At 35.7% G+C, this 22,863-nt stretch overlaps 1 protein-coding gene across 9 annotated transcripts in view; it reads right to left on the reverse strand.

The window, feature by feature from the left end:
- RYR2 (ryanodine receptor 2) overlaps nt 1-22,863 on the reverse strand; it is a 449,694-nt gene that overhangs the window by 44,995 nt on the left and 381,836 nt on the right. For 3 of the 9 annotated variants that reach the window (XM_052805738.1, XM_052805742.1, XM_052805737.1), the window contains 6 exons: nt 21,461-21,484; nt 10,599-10,698; nt 9,564-9,643; nt 7,624-7,700; nt 6,211-6,284; nt 4,607-4,624 (listed from right to left, as the gene is read on the reverse strand). In XM_052805738.1, the coding sequence (XP_052661698.1) occupies nt 4,607-4,624; nt 6,211-6,284; nt 7,624-7,700; nt 9,564-9,643; nt 10,599-10,698; nt 21,461-21,484 (373 nt within the window). The remainder of the gene's footprint in view (nt 1-4,606; nt 4,625-6,210; nt 6,285-7,623; nt 7,701-9,563; nt 9,644-10,598; nt 10,699-21,460; nt 21,485-22,863) is intronic. The other 6 variants (XM_052805744.1, XM_052805740.1, XM_052805743.1 and 3 more) reach the window with 3 other exon arrangements.

The raw sequence follows: 22,863 nt of genomic DNA on the forward strand, positions 1-22,863 counted from the left end.
AAAGTATATGCCAACACGTAGGTAAAGGTAAAATGCTCTTCCTCCTAATTCCAGATGTGTACTTATGGTAGTGGCAAACAATATGCAATTCTTTCTTCAAGAATGAGCCAAATACTATAAATGACATTCCATGACATTTTTCTCCGTCCCAGATATAAATACCAGACATATAGTTTTTCAGTCACAGAAGACTGAAAACCCTTTCAGCTAATTAAACAATGAAAAATAAATGAGTGTTTCTGTCAGTGCTGATTAACGTATACATACAATATATGCCAGAGAAGGCAAGAAGGCAAAATCAAGAGGTGCCTGTGCATTTAAAATTATATTATTCAACATTATATGCAGGTTCAGCCGTGCAAGATACTTTCACATGTTGCTGGCCAAAGGCCAGAGTATAGCATATCCTGCAGGATTAGTCACTTTCTTTTTTTTTAATTTAACTGAACTCCTGTCACGCTTAAAGTTACGCTTGGAGTCACAAGCTTTGTTGATCTAGATGAATATTTATATTTTGCAAAAATAAGCATTACAGAAAGCCAAATATTTGGTGGAGCCTGTACCTTCACATACGCAATGTGTGTAACTTGACTGCTGTGATTTTACAAAATAACTCACAAGGAAAATTGCTGATGTATTACTGTTGGAAAATCAAGCCCATAAAGGGCCCGACCACGTATTTCTTGCACATCAAGATATCATTGAAACAAAGCCATTTGTATGAATAAGACTACAGAATAAATTACAGTTTAATATTTTTCCACCTCTATTTTTCTTGCCCTCTTATCAAGCAAGATTTTTCAGAACAAGAGGGAAAACACGTCTCAAGTTAAAATGATTACACAGATTAATTAATGAAGTAATCTTCTGGCTTTTAGTACACCCACTGAAATTTAGGAGTTTCTATAAAATAAGTCCCTGTTTTAATACTGGAAAGGTTTGGAAGGGTCTTTTAACTAGCTCCAGTGTAAAGAAATCACAAAATGAATACAAGTTATTGCAAAATTCCACAAAATCAGAAGGCGTTTAGGTATATAATTTCACATAAACTGAAAGGTCCATTCCTTTTGGAAATATTTTTACATATTTCAAAACGAAGCAAAAAAAAACCCTGTTTCAAACAGCTTGGCCACACTAAGATTTAAAATAATCCTGGTTTTCAATTTCTACAGCTGATCAAAATCTGATTAAAACCAATGTTGGTATTGACAGGAATTTTAATTTTTAGATGTTATTTACTGTCTGCAAGAGGTGTCTCACTGGCAACTACAGAACTGAAGTACAGATCCATTTCTTTCTGTAAAATCTAAGAGAACAACCTTTGCTGCTGTGCAGAAATTCATGCCAGTACACACAAAGATTTGCATAGATAATGCACTTACAAACATACACACTGCATATAGTATGACTTAGGTTGTCACGAAACCATGTTCTTTAATTTCTGTTGATATGATGTATATTCTGGCATATATTTGCTTAGACGTTAAAATGCTGCCATTGCTCATGCTGTATGTAAATGATACGGCTACACACATGAAGCCTTTAAGCCTGTAGTTTTTGCAAAACTGGTAGCTTGTGTTTGTGATGTATAGGAACAGAGGTATCATGTGTAGGAAATGAAAATAAGATCAAATGAAAAATGAAATACATAGGTTTTTTCCTTGAAAGTGCATGTGTCCAAGTTTAATAACTCTCTCTCTCTTTTTTTTTTTTTTTTTTTAAATGAATGGAAAAGATCTGACTTCTATTACTGCTCAGAAACATTGGTCTGATGCTACATATTACAGAAATATACAAATACTTTCAGCTTTCAAAAAGGAACAGGGCTCCTTCTTGGTTGCTGTTAAGCAAGAGCAAAGCTCTCCTATGATAAACCAAGTGACTTTCTTCTTATCACAAGACCTGGGCAATATCGGGTTGGATTGTGACTGCTGCATGCCTTTGAATTCTCGATAATCTGATTCAAATAAGAAAAGCACTTGTTTTCTCACTGAGTTACATGTAACAATTTCTCTGAACTGAAGCTACTTAAGTTCCCTTTTCAATGCAAACACTGTTTCAAATACAGTGATATAAAGGCAGAAAACACCCCTCCAGTGTAGGCTACAGTGGATCACACAAATTTAAACATCCACTTTAAGTGTGACTAGGTTGGTGAAGGACAAAAGCATACTTATTGATTTCACATTATTAATGGCTGAAAATAGCCCTGATGTGTACCCTTATTATAGCTATTTATTATATGGCATGTGTACCACTCTCAGTCAGTTTAATAGAAAGTCCTTTAAGGCTTACTATAAGATCAAATTTCATTCTAAAATTATATTTTATTAAAATAAGCCTTCTGAGAACTTATGGAGAAACAAAATAATACCATGATACAATATTAAAAGATTAAAAATAAAAACAGAGCTTTCCTGACAAAAAGTGGAAAAAAGGTAAAATAATCTAAGTGTAAACTTAACATCTTAAATTTTTTACTTCATATGATAAGTAAAACAAGTCTCTCCAATGAGAAAAACATTGCACTTTCAAGATTTTTGTGACTTACAGTGAAATAGCATAGAGTATGAGTGTTAAACAAAAAATGAAAAACCATTGCAAGATAATAAGCATTACTACATGTCTTTGGGTTTGAACCCCCCTTTTTCAAAAAGGAAATAGAACAATCAAAACAAAATACATACAGAAGAAACAACATTGAGTACATCACAAAAACAAGTAAGAAACACATTGGCTAAAGAACCATCAATGTTGTTACCAGTGGGGGTTCCAGGGTTTGGAAAGGGAAGGTAGTACCAGTCAGAGGAAAATCAGGACAAGGAGCTTACGATGTGGACAGCACAAAGAAACAGTTGGAATAGAGCAATAAATCTCACATCCATGTTGACTCAGTACAGGGCTTTCTATGTATTGCCAAGGTGGACATGGGACCCGAAACAAGCACTGCCCTTGAGGAAAAGTTGACTCTATTCCCGTAAGTGTCAACGGCAGTTTTTCTTTGACTTTGGCAAGAATAGTTTCAGGCTTATAAGTCATAAACTCAATGACAATTACTCATTAATATGCTTCTGCATCAGATTCAGATGACATGAGAAACAGGCTACAGTGCACATTTTATATCCCATCATTCCCTTGGGAATCAATAAAATGATCTTTAATTGAGGTGTAATTAATTAGTTCTGGAGTAAGTATCTCCCTCGAAAAAAGGAATGGGAGAAAACATTTCCACATCTTTGGTACTTTCTTTGCAGTATTTACAGATGTTTATTCATAGGATTCCAAACAGACATATGATCTCAGGTATCCCATAAAATCCAGGATACTTTGAAACTGTTCACTATGGGAGTTTCCCCACAGACACACTGGCTGGGCTTTCATAATGCTATCAGGTATTAATACCAGTACATCTACAGCTTTTATGTAAACTACTTTTCAATGAATTGAAAAAGGTGTGCTTCATAATACAAAAAAATACTGTTATTTTAAAGTAGCATAATATCAAGAATAATGTAACCCTGGAAAGGAAAAGTTTTGGTTTGACTTTGCTTTGTCCTGTTTTCTTGAATTTTCAATAGCTGGATGTTAATACATAAAAAAGGTGCTGTTAGCAAATATTATCCCTTTGTGCCAAGAAATCTTTGACATAGTGTGATTACCATATCTTGACATTGCTGCTGCTCAGTAACAAAGAAAACAAAAAAACATGATGCTAAGTGTAGAATTTTGTTAGTCTGCCAAACAAAAATTTCCACTGAGAAAACAAGTAAAAATCCAGACCATCCCCCTCCCCAACATTTGGCTAATGAGAAGATATCTGCTGTGTTTGAGCTTATTGTTTCTGCTGAATGGTATACACATTTTGTATTTTAAATTCTTATTCCTCATGGCGACGGGAACATCTCATGGCAACTGCTCCTACAAAGCTCTTCCTTTACTTGAAGTTAGGAACCTTTGAGATATAGGAACCTTAACACATCAAGTAGCTTTCAGAGCAAGGAAGAACCACCTGTAAACATTATTGATTCCTCTAAATTAGTGACGCACCACCTCTTTCTTGTATCAACTCCTGACTGCATTAGATAAACCTAGCCAGTGGCAAGTCCCTTCCTTGCTAACCACCCTCAAATCCTCACTGGATCCACCACTGATTTCCTGTGCTTGCACAAATCAATGCAGCAATAAAGCCACATTCAATACACAACATAAATACTACAGGAGGACTATAGCACAAGGCTTTGTGTATGTATAGGTATACTTTTTTTTTTTTTTTAACATTCATCCATTGCAAATACTGGGCTCACTAAAATGAAAAGAAATTTAAAAGAACAGGAAAAAAAAAAAAAGTTTAAAAAAGCTTGCTGCTCTTACATCTAGTGTGCCAGTCACTGTGCAAATCCTGAGAAAGGGAGGAAGAGCAACGTGGGGAGAGTTGACACAAAACCCAAGAATTTTGGAATACGCAATTGTAATAATAATAGAAGAGAACCCACTAGTTTAAGTCTTACAGGAACAAAAAATCTAATGGTGCTCAGGAGCTGTACAGTGCTGACACAAAGCTAAGAGCAGGAAAAATAAAGAATAGGCAGTTGTTTTTAATAATTACCACGCTCATGAGTGATGACTGAGGAAGGGAGGACAGGACAATTAGTTCAAAGAAAAAGAAACAGGGGAAAAAAGAAAAAAAAGGTTGAGAAATAGTTTTTAGCAAATACAAAATATAGTTAGTATTGGTTTTGGCAAAATTAGTTCTGTACTAAAAGAGAAAGATCAAATAAACAGAAAAGAAAAAAAGTCCCTCCAATGAGGAAGCACAAAAATACTCTAATACAGGTAGAGTCAATTATGCAGCATTTAAGATTTATTTATAATTTCATGCAAAATCAGTCATTTCTAGAAACAGAGGCAGCGGTCAAAAGAAAAATGAGCCGATATCTTGAGAGTCCATTTCAAAATCCAACATTATAGACAACAAATTTAATTACTTAGTAGTAGAAATGTTGTCCAAAAGAGCAAAATATTGTGCAGAATAATCTTCAGTAAAATATGAAAGTAATGGCCAAAACCTTATATGCCAGATAGCTGCATCCATGCTCAATCCATGACCTTGTGACAAAATTTTATCCACATGGGTTCACTTTATTTTGTTTACTCATGTAAGTCTAGCAGGATTTGGTCTACAATTTAAAATGTGGGAGCAGTTCTGGAGAAGCAGCGTTTATGATTGTTCTTGAAGTCATTCAGTCAAATTTAATAGTTCATTACTTTGATTTTAGACAAGCAGTTGAATATTCAAGAAATATGCCACATAAAAGAGCTACAGGCACAATAGCCAATGAGATATGCAGTTTTGCAGGTATGAATTATGAACCCCAAATGCAATAATGATTATACAGTCAAGCTTTTTTACCTTGTTTTTAAGATAAAAAACATGTTAAAAGATTAGGTCACTGTAGGATTAAACATAAAAATGCATTGTAAAAAATACTGAAGATACAGGGAGAAAATGTGCTTTGGTAGCTCTATTAAGTCACATACGAATGAACCTAATGTTTCCAGACAATCACAGTAAGGGGGTAGTAGAACTTACTGTCAGACAGAAGAAAGAAATTGACAGTGAACTGACAACACAGGGGGTACAAAGCCAAATTGGTTCAAAGGCAAAAGTAAAGCGAAAATTTCGTAATATTTCCCCAAAGACAAACAGAAAAGAATTATTTCAAAGAAAAAGCTTTCCCAGCAGACTTTTTTCCAAACAGCAGATATAGTTCCCTCGACCTCTAATATTTAACTTATGGCTTAACTAAATTGTCTGGTTTTCATTCCAGCCAAGACAGTTTAAGAAATCATGTGGGAACTCTTAATTTCGTTTTATGCTAGAACTGGTTAGGGACTTCTGAAATGTTTTACATGCATAAACACTGCTGTTTATAACTAGCATCTGTTTTCAATTTTACATGTAATGTCTTCACTTCTTCAGAATGATGGGTAAGAGTCCTCTGAGACTGTTCTGAAACTCAACACATGCTAGTGATTTACTATTGACAAGCATGGGCTTAGGTAGGCCAATTAAATATAAACCACTCTTAGGAATCATATTTTAGCTTCAGCCTCTAGATATGTATTTACAGGGTTCTTTCAAATTCAGCTTGCTTCTGCAAAACGTAAAAGAGAAAAGTTCACAGGTCATTTCTGTTAAATCGATAGTACCTGATCCCTCTTCAGTCACCATGCCAAGGCCTTCTGCTTTGTTCTGACGTTCAAACGCATTTAGGTCAAGAACACTGCAATGAGAAAAATGACATTTGTCCTGTGATTAATTAAATATATGCAATATTTCATTTTGTGAAAGATAGAGAAGGATTTGTGATTTCATTTAAGTATATAATCATACTAGTGTCAAGAAGATACATTTCAGTGGCTTAACATGTATGTCTGCTGCAAGATTACAAAACTCAGCTCTACAGACTTAACCTGCTTTTGCCCTGCAAATGACAATAGAATTTAGCTCTTTATGATTGACCAAAAAAAGGGAATGTATGTGTTTATGATATACATACACATTTTAGGGGTTACAAAGAAGCCATATTATTGACTACTTTAATATTATAGGCCAGTTCATCCCAAGCAGCAAGGTCCATTAAGAAACTATGTCATTAGTTCCACTCAGTGTTCCTCTCCCTCCGTGTTCTGAAAAACCAAAGCTGCCAAAGGGGAATATGTATTCAACTAACAGATTTAAGGAACATATACTCTTACATATTTCCATTTGTGAATCTGCAAAGTTCTGCCTTTTATGGCTTAGCATGTCAGCTAGCCACGGACAACTTTTGCTCATAAGCAAGAATGTTTAGGAAAGTCAGATGAATGTAGATGAACCACAGCATTAGGTCTGCTGGCAAGAAACCTCACTGATTTCAAAATGAAACTTGGCCAAAGACAGTGTTAAGAAAAAAGGATATAACATGGTGCCCTTGACATAACAGAAGATGGAACCACTTGATCCAGGAAGCCCCTTTTAGTCCTATGTTTTATGTTCACTAATACATTATTTATTGACATGGTTTATTCTTAGGAATTATATATAAAGCATTTATATATATATATTTATATATATAAAATCAATATAAACTGTCAAGAAGCATGATTGGACAAAAAAGTCACAGTACCTTCACAGTTTATTAAAACACAATATTCCATTCCTTTTTCTGCCTTCTAAAAAGTCCTATTAATAGTTCTAAGAAAGTTGGGTTTTCCCAACATCTTTATGATTACTTAATATTGATCATTAACCTGGTCTCTGCAGGATTACAGGATACCTCCAGAGTTAAGAAATCGTCCCTGAGGAATGCTCCTAACTCTGGAGTGGTGTTCTGTCATATCTCAAGTAGACACAAATGCCATAAACATTTGTGAAAAGAGCTCTTTTACCAAGGTAGATCCATATCATATGAAGATTTTCACACCATGAGCACCACCTTGTCCTTTACCCCAAAACTAGCACACTACAGTCCCCAGGTGGTGTTTGCAAAAAGTATGCAGAGGATCTTTCCAAAACTGTAAATCCTGTGGAATAAAACCTAAATGCAAAATAATAAATTTTTAAAGTAGATATTTTCTTACCTACAGGACTGCATAAGACCAGCAAGGCTCTGAAAGAACCCCACATCCTTTTTATCCTTGAGGTAGTCAAGCATTTTCTGCAGTAAACACAAATAATTCATGCAGAGAATTAATATTTATACTACGTGTTAATCTAGTTAATACTATATGGATTCTAGATTCCTAGTGATGCTGGTGGTTTGAAATACCTCTAATATTTACAAATTAGATAAAAGAATCTTGCAGAGAAAAATCCAGGTATCAAAAATAAAAAGAACATTCAATGCTCTTGTCCTTTACAGAAAAGAAGGTCATCCATTTTGGATATTCATTCCTAAAACATTGAAAGTAAAGATAGTTACTAAAGTCAACACAGCCAGCAGAATTTAGTGTTTAATATAAACACAATCTTGCCACTACTAGGCCACAAATTTGTAGTGGCACTACCATTTCAGCACTGGACTGGGCTCGTCATAACCTCAGTTTGGTTTAGATTATTTTAGCTGCAATAGCATATTAGTAGTCATATGTGTATTTTTTAAATCTGTTTTAGCTTTATTGTCATGTGTAATACCCATCTGATAATAGATTGCAATAACGAGAGGTTAGTCAGTGCAGTGAACTCTGATTCTAGAATGCAATGTGTTGTTGAGTGATGACACCAGAGGTCCCAGTTGTGAATAAAACCCACAATGCTTAAAGATCAGTCTTAGTAGGAATGTTACAAGAATTCACACTGTGAATCAGGTGAAACTCTTTTTGCAAATAACAAAAATAATGGGAAAAATGGATAATAAGTAACCTCCAAAATGAAAGAGCACATAAGCAAATAGTGTTAACAAAATGTATCAGCATAACCCTAAGTAGACCCAAGATCACAGAAAAAGAACATCCCCATCAACAACACCGTAGCAATCAAAGCAAAGAACTCCAGAGGATGATGATGACTACTTTTCAAAACCACTTCTGTACCTCTCCCCCCACCCATACCATTCTTCCCAAAGAAGTCTGAAGAGTTGATCTTAGGACCTAAAGAAAAATCAGAAAGGTGAGCATAACACCAGAGAAAACAGGTGGAAATGAGGCAACTGAAAAAATAACAATTCTAACTGTATTATAGATGCTTTTATAAGTACATAACTTAGACTAGTAGTATTAGTATTATTGTAACCATACTAATAACTGTTTCCTTCATTCTAATTAGTTAAGACTTTATCAAGTAATTTTTAAAAATTTAGATCGAAGCATTACAAATTCGGATTAAATAACTAAATAAGTGGTTGCTTAACCTGGGACCTTAACTGTTCCCAGTTGTCTGTATTCTTCAAATTGTCCTACAGCAATACAGTAATGGAAGGAATGAAGCCTTCTGGGCTCAGGAATCTTCAACTAGTCCAGAACACTGAATGTACTCTGTATCAGTCACTTCTCCTCAACACTGCAGAATACTGTTAATATATCAGACTTGTCCACTGCTCACCACATTGTCTACTATAGATTAGTAAATCAAGTCTGGGTTCTCTGCTTTTATCACCAAGACTCTCCATGGCATAAGCTAAGGACTTCTGAAGTTGTGTAACATTTTTTTTTAGTGAAGACGGGGGCCAGCAATTTTGCTCTGCTGGCTAAAGGACAATGGCAATCTCCCAAGAAATCCTTCCCTCCCACAGAATTCTTCTAGAAGTTAATGCTTTAACATAATATTTCCCCCTTCTAGCTGAAGTGCAAAACAAATTTCTTCTAGCCTTGTATTCTATAGATTAAATATAAATATATGAATAAGAAATATATAACTAGCAAACAAGGTACTTTTGTACACTATTTTCTTCTGGGAACGAGAGTAAGAGGATAAACAGCATCTGACAAATTGTCACATTACATAATGCACTACCACAATAATAATGGCCGTGGTATAAAGATCTATACTGACTAGAATGGGTGAAAATAAATTAGTACCTTACCTGTTGAACGGTAGAATTTCCTCCATTTAAGATGGCAATCCCTAGCTTTAGGGTAGCTGCAACCATTGGCCCCATCTCACCTTAAAATTATTTTAAAATATACTTTTAGATCACATATAAAAATAAGAATGTTCTATTAACTTATCCATACAATGACTTAAATGGTAATTTATCAGGAGAGGCTTTTGTGTTTCTCTTGTAAAACAGACCTATTTTTGTTTCACGATCTCTAGTGTGACTTAGTATCTTCCTGAGTGCCTACAGACATAGTGTAATGCATACACAGCACACAAAAGCAGCAAGATATAAGACAGGAAGAACTGCGCTCAATGGATATAAATCACATTTCATTCGCTAGAGCATCCAAAAGTTGATTTAAGGCTGGGTGCACAATTTTAAGCTAGCTTTCACATTTAACAATGTGCCTCCTCTGCATGGCAGTTTAGATATTTTTTTCCTGGTTCTTCAGATAATGACGGTGATCCAAAGCATTTAGTTACAATAAATGAAATTTGTCAACAGGAATTTTTAAAACATCACTACTGTAGAAACAAATCACAGAACAGACAATGAAAGCGTCAAACCTTAGAGTAAGATGGTGTCTAAGGGACAAAAAGCATCATTTACACTTCTGAAATGTTTTATCAAAGTACACCAATAAAGTAGATATTTGGGGAGTGGGGGGAAAAAAAGGACCAAAGTCTACACCTACTTCAGAACTGTACACATCCCAGAATTTGGGGGCCTTTTTGTCATTGCATACTGTTAAAGCTATGAACTTTTTCACACTTCCTCTCTATCATCATCACTAGAAAAATTATTATTAATAATAATAATAATAACAACAACAACCTCATAAGAATTATTTATTATACTTCTCTGGATTAGCTCTCCATAATTTTTGAAACTTTGGGTGCATTTTGAAAGCAAACTTTAGTGCCAAACATCTGCAGGTTTTGCCCAATAAGAATTACAATAATTTCAAAGATCACTGGAAATAAGGTTTAATATGTTTTGTGGTGTAGATTACATTACCTTTACTAGCACTGATTGTCTGCAGAACCATCTCAGCAGCACCCCGGTCATGCAGTCTGGCTTGTTGATACAGAAGTTTTTGCTTTTCCATTTCTTTTTCCTGAATAAAAATTCCAGTCATTTAAGATGAGGACTTCAGTTACTATCAGTTCTCCAAAGGTTTTTGGTTTTCTCTTAGTATATGGGCTCTATGGCAACATCATGGACCATTTTAATACATACAATGCTACTGAACAGATATTTAACATGTTCAAGTAATATTCTCCCCTTGGTATTTTTCTTTAATATGCTTTTAGCAGTTTATCTGAAAAGAATCATCTCAATTGTAAATCATTAGGTTAGTTCAAAGCCCATGTTCATTATATATATATACTGCATATATAAAGCTCGCACTTTTGTGCCATGTTTTTGTGCAACAGTTCATACGCTTAATAATCTTCTATAGCGTGACCATAACTTCATACTGCTCAGTATGCGGCTCTTGAGTTGCAAGTTGTTGCTGAATACCAGAGTAACAGAAGCATCTGAGAATTTTTTTCAAAACATATCATTATATTACAATATAGATTGCCCACCCTACCAACAGAATATTTGATAGAATACACTGTGCTTTTATATTTTACATTCTCTAGCGGCAACAAACAATACTGCATGGCGTTGCTTGAGCAATGGTGAAGTTTGTTCTTTATAATTTAAACTACTACCGAAAACATAAAGAAGAACATAAAGAGCAAACATAAAGGCACAGTTAATTCCAGATGAGTTTGAACTTTCACCAAGTTAATTGAAGTTTGCTGGAGAATTGAGGATGACTAAGCAGTATAAGTTGCAAAATGGAAGTTGCATAGAGCCCTATGACAGTGAGTCCATCGGATGGCGTGGTAAAAAGCTTACTCAAAAAGAACATGACACAATCAGTTAGTATCATGTCCAAAAACACAACGCCCAAAACATGTATGACCTAAAAGCAGGAACAGCTGCAGCAGAAGTAGCCAGAATGACAGCTTTGCTGCCATAAACTTTCCATCCAAGTTACGGAAAAAAGACATTGGAAGATGGAAGAGGTTTAAAAAATGAAGGCTTGCTAAATAGAGGGTATGAATAATAAATTAAAAAAGAAGAGGTAAAAAAGAGAAATATGTTCAAATGAATGAAAAAGAAACCTTTAACTCAAAAGCAAACCAACACAGACATTTATGCTGTTACCAGAGAGTTCTCGCCGAGGCTGGCAAATTTGTTTCTTAAATCTTTGATAATATCGTGCTGCGGAAACAAAATTCATCAGGGTTTTTTTTTCACACTATTAGCTCTCCTGTGGTTAAATTGTATCTTTCTTTTTTCTTTAAATTATGTGACAGATCTAGATGGAGGCACAAAAAGGAAAAAAAAAATGGCAGCTTTGCTTCATATTTAGCCATGCTAAGGTTTGAAAGTTTTGCCTTCATGTTTAAACCTCTTCCTGGGAGTTCAACAAAAACAAAACAGAAACATACACACATACACACACGCACGCACACACACCACACACACAAACCACTAGAAAATCATGACATCACAGGTTCAATATAGCTACAATAAAATATTTTCATTTGCTTCAGATGCCACTGAAAATTGACCAGTGTTTCTTTTTTTAAAAACTATTTCCTATTTCCAGTTACTTTTAGTTTTAGACCCAACAATCTTTCATTTTTCTTCCATTGCAGGATTATTCACTTTTGTTCACAAGCCTAACATCAGCTATACTACTTTCATTACACAATGGTTTTTTGGTAAGTTTATAAGAATGCTTATAGTGAGGATGCATCTGCATAATCTACAGACTAAAAGACCGGGTATGCATACTTCTTGCAATGGCACTACAGAAGAACAGCAGAAACAGGCATTGCCAAACAGCTTAAAGTGAGAAGAGTGGCATTTTCCATGAAAACTGAGCTGTCTAGGTAACTAGTAACAAAGCAGACCAAAAAAAAAAAAAAAAAATCCAACAAAACCCCCCGAATATTTCTTCTAAAAGCAACCATTCCTTTGATGATAACCGCCAAAGATCATGGTTCCTTCTTCAGCTTGACAATGCTTTTTCACTGTTGCTTTCTCCATGCAATGTTAATACATACATATCTATATATATGTGATGGCAGTGCTGATATGAAGTGGGTCACCCATTGCATACAAAGCATACTAAATTAATAGAGCTGCTGGCTGGTCAAGGTATCCCCATTTCTCTAAGCTGTGCTTACCGCTAACACTGTTACCTGTGCTACCAGCACAGTTTTTTGCACTTTATTGTGCTTGCCAGTTGATGTCAAGAAAACTACGAAAATAATTAGCCAGCGGTTTAAATTTTCTGTCATTCACAAAACCATCACAACAACAGCAAAAATGAACATACAAATATACTAAATGAAACATTTGAAGTAATTCACCAGAATTTAAAAAAAAAAAAAAAATCAAAGAAAAACCAAGTTATTTTATCTTGGGTGTTTTCCATTTATATGGGAAAAAGCTGACCCCTTAGAAATGTACATACATGTATTCCCATATTATAGACTTTCTCCAGCAACCTACCAAATGAAGGAAACCTTTCCATCATATTCTTTGAAAGCAGAGACTCAAACATTTTCTACTTCATTCTTTTTGTTTTCTAAATTGTTACAAGCAACCGTATGCCAAAAAACCACTTTGGGCAAAACCACAAGTTTTAGCTTGAATTTGTAGGCAACAAACTTGCAAAAACTTGATATTTCAGGATCTTTACCTGACAAATGCGCCACTGAAATTGTTTATTTTCTTGTAATCCATACAAAGAATGATTCTTGGACTATCCCTTGCAGCTAAGCTATAAGGAGAGGTTTGTTTGCTGCTACCACTAAGCTCGCAGCCATGGAGCGCAGGCGTATGACCCTACTTCTACAGAGCATTCGTTTTTTATTATTATTTTAATATGAAATTATGAAATAGTTAAAGAGTAAACAGAATAAAGAAAAAAAAAGGGAAGAAATTACTTTCAACTCAACTGTTCTAAGATGAATGCTTCTCCTTTGAATTGTCTTCATATTTTATACTTTTCAAGACCTCTGTTTGGTCCAGAGAATAATTCGTATTAGACAGGTCTTACACTGGCAAAACATCTGTTAATTTCAGTGTCAGGCATGCGTGACTACAAGCTATGTATTAAAATATAACATCAAGTACTCAAGCAGAATTTTTATATTTTTATATATATATATATATGTATATCTTCATATGTATTAAGGACTTAAGCTCAATACATGCTGGTTTATGCTCTATAAATAAAGTTGAATTTTTCCTAAATCACTCATTTTGGACTCCATCATCTCTAAAAAGAGTATAGACAAAATGAAAACATAATGCATTATAATTCCTGAAGGTTAAATATGTAGGATTTTAAGAGTGTTAGAGGAGTTTATCAAATATGCTTTCCATATTACTTAGAGAAATATTTCAATCCCTGCAATTTCACACTCATATTTCTGCTTCTGCTGAAAGTCTCAACCTCAGATTTTTTTTTTTCAGTTGAAAAGTAATTTTTAACTAGCCAATATGATATCCATTATTATACCTCATTGAGTTAAGTATCCTTTCTGTATTGAAACATGTCATTATACAGATTATCATACATCAAAAGGAATCCTTTAAAGTACAGATGGTAAAATAAGGCAAACAGGAAATTTAGAGACTACTAAACTGCTAGCATGTAAAATAATTAAAATACAATTAATCTCAAAAGTTAATTTTATAACAAATGAATGGCCATTCTAAAGCCATTTCTCTGCCACCTGCTGTGCTTTCTTGTTCTATGTACTGTTCCATAATTTAGGAATACTGATGTATCTCAATGCCAGGCATCTATAAGCCTTCTATCATTTGATATTACTTCCATGATACAAGTAAATACTTCTGAAAATGCTTGAAAGTGTTGTCTAAGTATCATCACTAAAAAAGATAAATAGGTTCATAAATTAATTACCACATTCTTAGATATATGCAGTCAATGGCAGTCTGTTAGCAATTTTTTAATTTCCTCAAAACTACAGCTATTCATTTTGAATGCAATAATTCTTTACAAGACTTTAGAACACTGGTAGACTTCCTCTAGTAGGGGATTTATAAATATTAAGTAAACATATGCTTTTATCTACTCTATCTTAACTCAATGACTTCATAAAATTTGAAAATATTCCCTGCATTCATCTTTATCACTGTTGGTGCTAAATAAATAGTAACAATAAAAATAAAATGTAGCTAGGAAAAACATGTACGCAAAAAAGGCTGTTTTGATTTGATTGGCTGTAAACAATGTTCAGCTTTCTTGGGCATTAGCATAAGTATTTTGTAAGATGGTGACGTGAGAGGAAAGGTAGTAACATTGATCTAAAAAGTATCTGGGAAAAAAAGAGAATTTAAGAGGAGCAAACCATTTTATTCATGATTTTTAAACAAATTTCAGACAAGATAGCAAAAAGCTATTAGATGCTTCATAATATAACAGCTGAAAAGACACAGGAATTGTAGCAATCATTCAACAAAATTATTTCTTGTATTCACACCAATATTCAGAGAAAGAAGTACTGGTGTTCTGCTGACTCTCCCCAGTAATAAACGCCTGGGAGGAAAAATATTTATCATGTCATACCATTAGATTTTATGATGTAACTATGTTACTCAGTATCAATAGTTAGCACAATAATACACATGGGCACAAAGTAAGGAATGTTTTATCAACATTATATTTTACATTTCCTAGCATTTGAATAATCTGTATTAAAAACTTTAATGTTATATTACAAATATATTTTGTTCATACAATATATAAACAAAAAACCATATACTAAACTAAACAAAATACTACTCTGTGTTAAAATCAGATTAAATTTGAGCTATAACTCCACAGGAATAAAGATATCCTGAAATACAACCTTCACTACACATTTTATTTTGTTTTGGTTAGAATGTCTCCATTTCAACTTGCAGCAGTATCCTTACTGATGTCGTCATGTTCATACTGTCATTCATTTATGTTTTCCTCTCTGGCAAGGAAGTTAGTTTTCTTTCCTACATCCTGTCTCCATATTCTTGCCATGCTGATGAGATCACTTAACATTTTCATTCCTATTCAAGTAGACAGGAACTGACAAAGTATTGAGTCTCTAAAAGGAAAAATATTGTACTGGGTGACTTTCAAATCTATGTATTCTCAGTTTCCAATATTTTTCTCCACTGGTACGTACCTATAAAACTATACATTACTTTCAAATTGTGTCACCCTTTCTTTCTTAAAGTTGGGTGACAAATTTGATGTATTTGAAATAACTGACATCACAGATGTCTAACTTTATATAGGAATAATTTAAAAAAAAGGGTAATGGATCAGTTAGAAGATTCCACTACGATGGGAATTGAATCAGTTAGTTGGAGCAGAAAATTTTATGTACAGGGATAAGTTTGGTAAGATTACGATGTAATTACTGCATTAAAAATAAGCAAAGAACCTGGAAGCTACAAATGGTCACTTAATCACTGCAATGTATTTGTTCTTCAAAGTACATCACTCCTTTACCCCAGGACTGCCAAAGGCCCTGCCTTACCTAGATCTCAACCAGTTCTGTTATGCTGCAGCAGTGAAGCATGGAGTGCCAGCTGGTGTTTGAGTCGAAAGACAGGGCAGATGGATGTCTGGGAGTACTCTTGAAAAGTACCACACTAATGCTGATACGAGCAGCAGAAACAATGTAGGGGGAAGGAGATGCTGATAAACACGGAAGATGGGAAACAGCCAAAGGATGCAATGAAAGATCTTAATGAATAGCCTTAAATCATCATTTATCACTAAGCCCCTGAACTGAAACCCAGAGAAAAGCATGGGTATATTATTCACTTTGTCGAAAAGAGATTCTCTACAAGACTTTTGCTGCACATTTCCCATAGTCAATGGGAGGTTATTCATATAGCCCAAAACAGCCCTGCCAGATAGGCAAGAAACTAAGAAACAGCTGACCCTATAACAAAGAATGTATTAATGGCACTGACCCTATGTTACTGATATTATAAAATAGATTTTGGGGAATCAAAACACTGCAAACAAGTAGGAGCAAATGAGAAGTGAAGGGCTGGCCATCTAGTAATGGACACCATAAATTCTCTAACTGGATTAAAGACTCTTTTTGGGGGGTTGTTTGCATAGAATAAAAAAAAACCAGTGACAGAAATAGGGTGGTGGGGAGAACAAGGAGAAAAAAAAAGGTGGTCCTGGCATTAACAAATAGCACAGTATCAACACCATCAGTACATAAGAAAGAACAAAAGAACTCTATCCCCCTTATGATAACATGTAAAAACTGATCAAATCTTACTTAACCATAGGTTTGTGGGTTTGTAGCAGAAGTAGTTTATCCTGGGAAGAGTATAGGGATGCTGCCAGGTTGTGTAGGGATGGGGTCAGGAAGGCCAAAGCACATCTGGAGCTGAACTTGGCAAGGGATGCAAAGAATAATAAGGGCTTCGACAGATAGGTCAGCCAGAAAAGGAAGGTCAAAGAAAGCGTACCCCCACTGATGAGCACGACTGGCAAACTGCTAACAATGGACAAGGAGAAGGCTGGGGTACTCAACAACTTTTTGCCTCAGTCTTCACTGGCAACCTCTCTTCCCACACCTCTCAAGTGGGTGGACCACAAGACAGGGACTGGGGGAGCAAAGTCCCTCCCACGATAAGAGAAGATCAGGTTCATGACCACCTGAGGAACCTGAACATAAGTAAGTCTATGGAACAGATCCTCCTAGAAGCTAGGCTAAGGCAGATGGAGGACAGGGAGGTGATTTGAGACAGCCAGCATGGCTTCACCAAGGGCAAGTCCTGCCTGACCAACCTAGTGGCCTTCTACGATGGAGTGACTACATCACTGGACAACGGAAGAGCTATGAATGTCGTCTATCTGGACACAGTCCCCCACAACATTCTTCTCTCTAAACTGGAGCAACATGGATTTGATGGGTGGACTGTTTGGTGGATGAGGAATTGGTTGGATGGTTGCATCCAGAGGGTGGTGGTCAATGGCTCAACGTCCAGATAGAGATTGGTGACAAGTTCTCTCTGTCCCTCAGGTGTCCATATTGGGACCAGTACTGTTTAATATCTTCATCAGTGACATAGAGAGTGGGATCAAGTGCACCCTCAGCAAGTTTGCAGATGACACCAAGCTAAGTGGTGCAGTTGATGTGCCTGAGGGACAGGATGCCATCCAGAGGGACCTGGACAAACTCGAGAAGTGGGCCCATGTGAACTTCATGAGGTTCAACAAGGCCAAGTGCAAGGTCCTGTGCTTGGGTCAGGGCAACCCCCAGTATCAATACAGGCTGGGGGATGAAGGGATTGAGAGCAGCCCTGCGGAGAAGGACTTGGGGGTACTGGTGGATGAAAAGCTGGAGATGAGCCAGCAGTGTGTGCTCGCAGCCCAGAAAGCCAGCTGTATCCTGAGCTGCATCAAAAGCAGCATGACCAGCAGGTCAAGGGAGGTGATTCTGCCCCTCTACTCCACTCTGGTGAGACCCCACCTACAGTACTGCGTCCAGCTCTGGGGTCCTCAGCACAAGAAAGACATGGACCTGTTGGAGCGGTTCCAGAGGAGGGCCACAAAGGTGATCAGAGGGATGGAGCACCTCTCCTATGACGATAAGCTGAGAGAGTTGGAGTTGTTTAGCCTGGAGAAGAGAAGGCTCCTGGGAGACCTTATAGCAGCCTTCCAGTACTTAAAGGGGGCCTACATGAAAGATGGGGACAAACTTTCTAGTAGGGCCTGTTGTGACAGGACAAGGAGTAATGGTTTTAAACTAAAAGAGGGTAGATTTAGACTAGCTATAAGGAAGAAATTTTTTACCATTTTTACCAAACACTGGCACAGGTTGCCCAGAGAGGTGGTAGATGCCCCATCCCTGGAAACATTCAAGGTGAGGTTGGACGGGGCTCTGAGCAACCTGATCTAGTTGAAGATGTCCCTGCTTATTGCAGAGGGGCTGGACTAGATGACCTTTAAAGGCCCCTTCCAACCCAAACTATTCTCTGATTCTATGTATAAATCATTTATCCTGTAGTTGTGGTGAGTGAAACCACGTATTAGGTTGCACCCATTCCCTTATGGGTAGGAAAAACTAATGAGAAACACATTTTTGCATACTAATTGGAATGTTTAATTCCTAAGAATTGATACATTGATCATGGAGTCTGACCTTAAGTCGTATCATTCTTTAACAATAATAGTTACCTATTGTAAATACATGGTATATGGTCACTCCATTTATGTAGGCTTTGTGACAGTGAGAGATAACAGTGACCACCTCCTATGGGCTAGAGCCTTAAGAGCTTGCATTATTTGTACATACTGAAACTTGCAAGTCTTTCTGTGCCTGAGATGTGACAGCACAATGTATCATTTTGACAAAAATCTAGTGAATACAAAAGTCTATCAACAAAGTTGCTACCAGTAACAGGGATGAAGAAAACTGACACAGGAAGCTCTATGTTCCCCATCTCTTTTCTTCCTGTGACGAGTCAATTTAAACCAATTTAAACCAATTGATTTTAAAAAGATGAGCTAGGTTTTGGTTCCTATTTGAGTTCCCATCCTACACATATTTAGAGCACATTAATATGTAGCAAAACCAGTAGAATCAGTGACTCAAATGCAGAAACCTATTTGCATTCAGCTAGTGAAACACTCTGATTGGAAAGAATTTCCTATCAGATAGAATCAAGGGGGACAGTGACACCAACTCTACAGGGAGTCAATTGAGTGTCTGTTCAATATGACAGAAAGTTAACTTAGAGACAAAGGGCAAGGAGCAAAGATAATCATAATAATTCAAAGCAAATACTAGCAGGCAAATGCAGACAGGCACATAGGATTGCACAGACAACTTTATTGTGGGTTTATATTGTGACCTCCCTACTGCTGACACAGTGATCCCAATACAGATTATTTGTACAAAAATGAGACTACACTGCATGAGATATGGGCATGAAAATTGCTGATAAAATACACTTGTCGTTTTTATCACATTCTAAGCTTGCCCAAAGGTCTCTGTTGCTCTGGCTGTGAAAAGATTCAGGACTTCAAACACCACACATTTTTAAAGTCTAAAGGAGCAGTAGAGTTTTATTCCCATACAAATTGAACAGTCAGTCTTTTCACATGCACACAGAGCATGGAATAAAAGAACTGCCTTCAACATTGAACTTTGAGATAGACAGATTGACAGGCAGAAAGAAACACACAAAGAGAGCGCGCGCGCGCACACACGCACACAGAGCTGGTATATCTTTACAACTGTTTCCTGTCACGTATGAAGGAATCAGGGATAATTTATTGTTGTGGTTTTTTCCCTTTTAAAACACTTCTCAATGAGCAAGACAGAAAATTTTCTATGGAGCATATAGCATTTAGCGTATGGTAACCAGGTAGGTAGAGTGATAGACATGTAGTATTTGAATAGCTGAATTAATGGAAGAAATCAAGAAGAAATTATCCTATTAGATTGCTTATACGCATCCTTTGGGGTTTTGCAATATGTACTTTATGTTTGTGGCAATTACAATACCTGTTAAACAACTTGTTGTGACTCTGTGTGAGTGCACTCACACACATATGATAAAGGATAATGCCCTTATTGGATGAGGGTGGAAGAGATCTGTGCTAACTTTTGAAGGAGTAAGAGTGATGTTGATCCTGGAATACATATTCTCTTTCCACAGCTGTATGGGAACGTCCTTCTTTTGTGAAATGAATGATAATAAAAGCGCTAGCAAACAAAACACCAAAATTATCTTGCACTTTTCAATGGAGGTTATAATTATTCCCCATATTGCCATAGGCAATGAACTTTGGAGCTACTGACTGGGGTCTGACCATCAGCTAAATCTGTGCATTCTCAATCTCAAGCAAGTCATCTCTACTTAGCCTAGCTGCCATTAGCCACAGCACAAATAACTATATTTAAACACCTCAGAACCAAAAATTAGCTACCCCCCACACCATACCTCCTCTCAGAACATCAACCTTGCAGCGCTACCAGCAAGCAGCCTGAGCCAACAATGGGAACTGAGACTTCTACTTGCATGAAGTAGGCAGTTTGGCTGGTGCTTAAGCCATGGGCCACCTTTTAGAAACAAATGGTGAGACTATCATGATGAGACACAAAAGACTGTGTAAGAAATTGAGTCAATAAAAAAATTAACACTGTGAAATTTCAGAGCTATTGCCTCTATGGTTTTAGTGAAAACATGGAACAACTAGGAGTCACTTCAGGTATGGAGTAGCTATGGAATTTCTATCAAATATTATCACAATGAAGGCTAAGGACTCAGTCTATTTCAAAGGATCTGAATCACAGATAAACTATAATATAATTGATGCTCTCTCTGTGACAAACATTGGAAACAGAATTCTACTACTATATCAGAAATGCATGTCTGCTAAGATACAGAAGAAAAGTCCAACTGCTTTCCCTTAAGAGCCAAATAAATGATTTTAATTATTCAAATTAAATTATAACCAGAAAGAAGATAACTGATGCACAAAAGGCAAGAACAGCAAAAACAATATGAACAAGCCAAATAACACTGTGTTCCCCAAAATGGCAATGTAATTTTATATGACATATTTTGCATAAATAATTCTTGGGGTCTTTAAAAAGAGTTTCTGCACAAGAAGGGTTTGGTAGAGAAGTCATGCTGGAACTGAAATGTTAAAAACGTTTTCAAGACCCTTTAGTTGAACTTATCCAAGATGTTGGGCCTAGAAAATCACAAAATTAGACCCAGACAAATACACACATATTTTTTTGTTTTACCTTGCTGCGCTGTGATCCTGTCACCTTAAGGAAGGGCAAGGACAAGAAGTGAAATAGTAATAAGAAAAGGAAGGCCAAAATTTTTTTTCTGCAGGTGACTGACCAAATACATATACAAAATTGTCTTTTGAACAGATTAATACATTATTTGAACGTAAGTTTCATAGCTACAGAAAAAATAATAATGAGAAACAAATGAATAGGATCTTCTCTCAAAAGATAAAGTTGAATGCTGAACAAGGAACCCATTGTAATTTAGGTCAGGAGCACTAATAAATCCCTTATTGATAAATTTGTTCATTCACCTCAATGAGTTCCTATTTATAAATTTTCACATTTATAAGCACAAGACTTGATATCTAACAAGCATGCATGGGCTAACTGAAAAAAGCTTACAGAAATAAATATTCTCTGTTTAGTCAATGATACATCATACATTGCATTTCCAGGAAATAAAACAAAAAAAAAAGAAAAAAAAAAAGCACTGAAATTTGGATTCATACTTAGATATTTACCAAGAAACAGAAATTTATATATTGGGTAAGTTAGTTGTAACTCAACTGAACTAGAACTTCTGAGTGACTGAAAAGAATTTTGTATTAAATCTTTCTGATTTCCGTATACAGCCAAATAGGGAATACATACTTAACTAATTCAGTCCTATCTCATGCAGCATCATGTAGAAAACATACAGAGCATCTGATGTGTACAAAACAATGGGAGTAAAAGTAAACCACTCCTCAAAAATCAAAACAGCACAGGTAGTTTTATATCAAATCAATCAGCATATTAAGAAATATTTTAAGGAAATAATAAAAGCATGCATTTCATGTTTCTATGTTTCAGTAAAGATATTAAATATAAGTATTAATTGATTTGAAAGATATAAGACAACTTTTAATGTCAGGATTATAATATGCTAAAATATATTAAAATATTAAAAATATTAACAAGCTAATTCATTCACTGCCCCTCAGAACAGACAGATTTCTTGTAAACTCCATTATATTAATGGAAAAAGAGAGACAGATCCCAGAGCAAACACATGACAAGGACTCGTCTCTTACTCTTGTAATCAAATCATGTAAGTGTGTTTCCTTATACAGGAGGAATCCTGTATATAGTGATGATGACTAAAAACTCAACATTAAACAACAATAAATACAGATTTCCTATTCTCAACATAAGAAAAACCTTGGCAGTATTGATGAATAAAAGCTCACCTTTTACTAAGAAGCACCAATATATATGTGAACATAAAAATACTGTATAAATTACTGGTACTAAATGTAAATGACTACTGCAAAAAGTGGTATTATTTCAGTATTTTAATCATCCAATCTAAAGGTAGAATGTGATACTTTACAAGATACAGCCTGTTATTGTCAGACTTCCAGAATAAG

This window comes from Harpia harpyja, chromosome 13 (genome assembly GCF_026419915.1).
Source record: "Harpia harpyja isolate bHarHar1 chromosome 13, bHarHar1 primary haplotype, whole genome shotgun sequence".
Lineage (NCBI taxonomy): Eukaryota > Metazoa > Chordata > Aves > Accipitriformes > Accipitridae > Harpia > Harpia harpyja.